Below are 1,972 nucleotides of genomic sequence, written 5' to 3'. Positions count from 1 at the left end.
GTCTGAGATGCTGGTGCTCTTGTGAATTATTAGACAGTCAGGCATTCAACTACATCTTTATTAATTAACAATTTCATTACTCAATGTCTCACCAACAGACAATATAATGTATTGTACAAAGAAACCTAATCATATTATAGAAGCTGAGTGTAACTGCACAATTGTTGGCACACAGAAATATTTCTGGTATAGCAGCAGTAAAAAAATAAAAATAAAATGTAAATTCCCATCCCGTGTCTAAGAAGTGAATGGAGGTGTTTATTTTGTTATGTGATGTGTTGTAGAACTGTACCGTAAGCCTCCTCAATGAGAGCGCAGTATGGGTTGATGCCGGTTCCATTCTGTTTGGCCTCCTGTTCTCCCAGTCTGAGGATGTTCTCCAGGCCATTCAGAGAGACCTGTACGATCTTTGAGTCCATTACTGTCAGCAGGTCACACATGGGTTTGATGGCATTCAGAGACACCAGATACCTGTTCACACAAAGAAACATGTTCATTTCAAATAGTAAACTATCACTGCTGCATTCCTATAATGCCTGATAATGTTCCCCTTTATCCATGAGTGACGTGTTCTTCGGCCTTAAGTTCATCGCAGAGAACCCGTGTTGAAGTCTGGTAAACGTACCTCATCTGTGCAGGAGTGCCACCCGAGGTGGCGTTAGTAATGGCCCACGCTGCCTCCTTCCTTGTGCGGAACTCTGCCTTCTGAAGGATCTCAATCAGTACTGGGAAGATGTTGGCATCAATCACATTCTGACAAGAGAACAAATAGTGTCAGCTACACAGACACACAGCAGCAGCAGCCCTTCTCCAGACGACACTCTATACCACTGGTCCTCAAACTTTTTCCTGGTGTTTAATGTTGCTTGAAATAGGATTAATACGTTTTGACTGCAGCTTAAGTTCAGCTTTAAAAACAAGTGCAGGTTACAGCATCGTCTCAAACCTTTCTAGAATGTATCCCAATATAAATCCCTTGTGCAATCAGATCCATATAACTCAGTACTGTCCTTATAACAGTATGTAGAAGCTAGGCAATAAATATCATTTTTAAAGTAACTTTGTACCTTGGTTAATGTTTATACTGTATATGTACTGCACACTGTGTCTGTATGGAAATTCTATACCACTATTGTAATAACTTATATAATTTATATTCAGTGCCTACTGTTTGTTAAATAAAATAGCAATAAACAAGACGCAACAAGTGCAGTCTCTGGGATTTTGTGCTTCTGTTCCTAGGATAGGAAATGCCAAATTTTTTTGAAAAATAAGAATTCCTACAGTGCACGATACGCAGATGAGGCAGCCTTTACCTGAATCTGAGCTCTGTTTCCTGCTGTGATGTTGGACACAGTCCAGCACGCCTCCTTCTTGATGGACTCCTTGGGACTGCTGAGGAGGTGGAGTAAACATGGCAGTGCTGAACAGTTCAAGATTACCTGAGATGACACACACAATACAAACAGACATCAACATTTAATCCTGTAAGAGAACCCTTACAAATAAATCCACGCAGACATAAAGTGAGGGAATCAGTAGCTGATGTGAGTAAGTGAGCCTCTACCTGAGTCTGGATGTCATCTCCTGTTACAATGTTGCCCACCGCACGCAGAGCAGGAGAAACAACCTTATAGTCACTGTGCCTAGAAAAAACACAAACAAACATTTACACATTGGACAGCAAAAGCTACCGATAGTAAAAACTTGATCTTCAAATGTTTTGGCAAATCTTACATTTTGAGACATTAAGAGACAAACCATTCAATTAAAGATGTTCAGTTTGGGCAGTAATGAACATCATCATGTGTCTCTACATGATCAGCTCAAAATAGTGCAAAAATTAATTCAGGTTAGGGCTTTTCCACTGACAACAACAGTAGAAATCAACTGACACCAACTATTTCAATTCAAGACCATTGCACTGTAGCCACAAAAAAGACTTATTCCAGATTAGATGAATATTTTAAAA

At 39.8% G+C, this 1,972-nt stretch overlaps 1 protein-coding gene across 2 annotated transcripts in view; it reads right to left on the bottom strand.

The window, feature by feature from the left end:
* The window catches only part of kpna5 (karyopherin alpha 5 (importin alpha 6)), a 10,689-nt gene that overhangs the window by 2,601 nt on the left and 6,116 nt on the right, over positions 1-1,972 (bottom strand). For both annotated transcript variants that reach the window (XR_004797071.1, XM_035672030.1), the window contains exons 10-13: positions 1,568-1,646; positions 1,317-1,442; positions 626-753; positions 293-471 (exon numbers count right to left, since the gene is read on the bottom strand). Coding sequence is in view for 1 of the 2 variants with exons in the window: in XM_035672030.1 (XP_035527923.1) it covers positions 293-471; positions 626-753; positions 1,317-1,442; positions 1,568-1,646 (512 nt within the window). In the remaining variant the exon portion in view is untranslated. The remainder of the gene's footprint in view (positions 1-292; positions 472-625; positions 754-1,316; positions 1,443-1,567; positions 1,647-1,972) is intronic.

This window comes from Morone saxatilis, unplaced genomic scaffold, assembly GCF_004916995.1.
Source record: "Morone saxatilis isolate NCDOM2014 unplaced genomic scaffold, NCSU_SB_2.0 Contig24, whole genome shotgun sequence".
Classification (NCBI taxonomy): Eukaryota; Metazoa; Chordata; class Actinopteri; family Moronidae; genus Morone; species Morone saxatilis.
The sequence above is the reverse complement of the archived record's forward strand: the minus strand, read 5'-3'. Positions and strand labels throughout refer to the sequence as shown.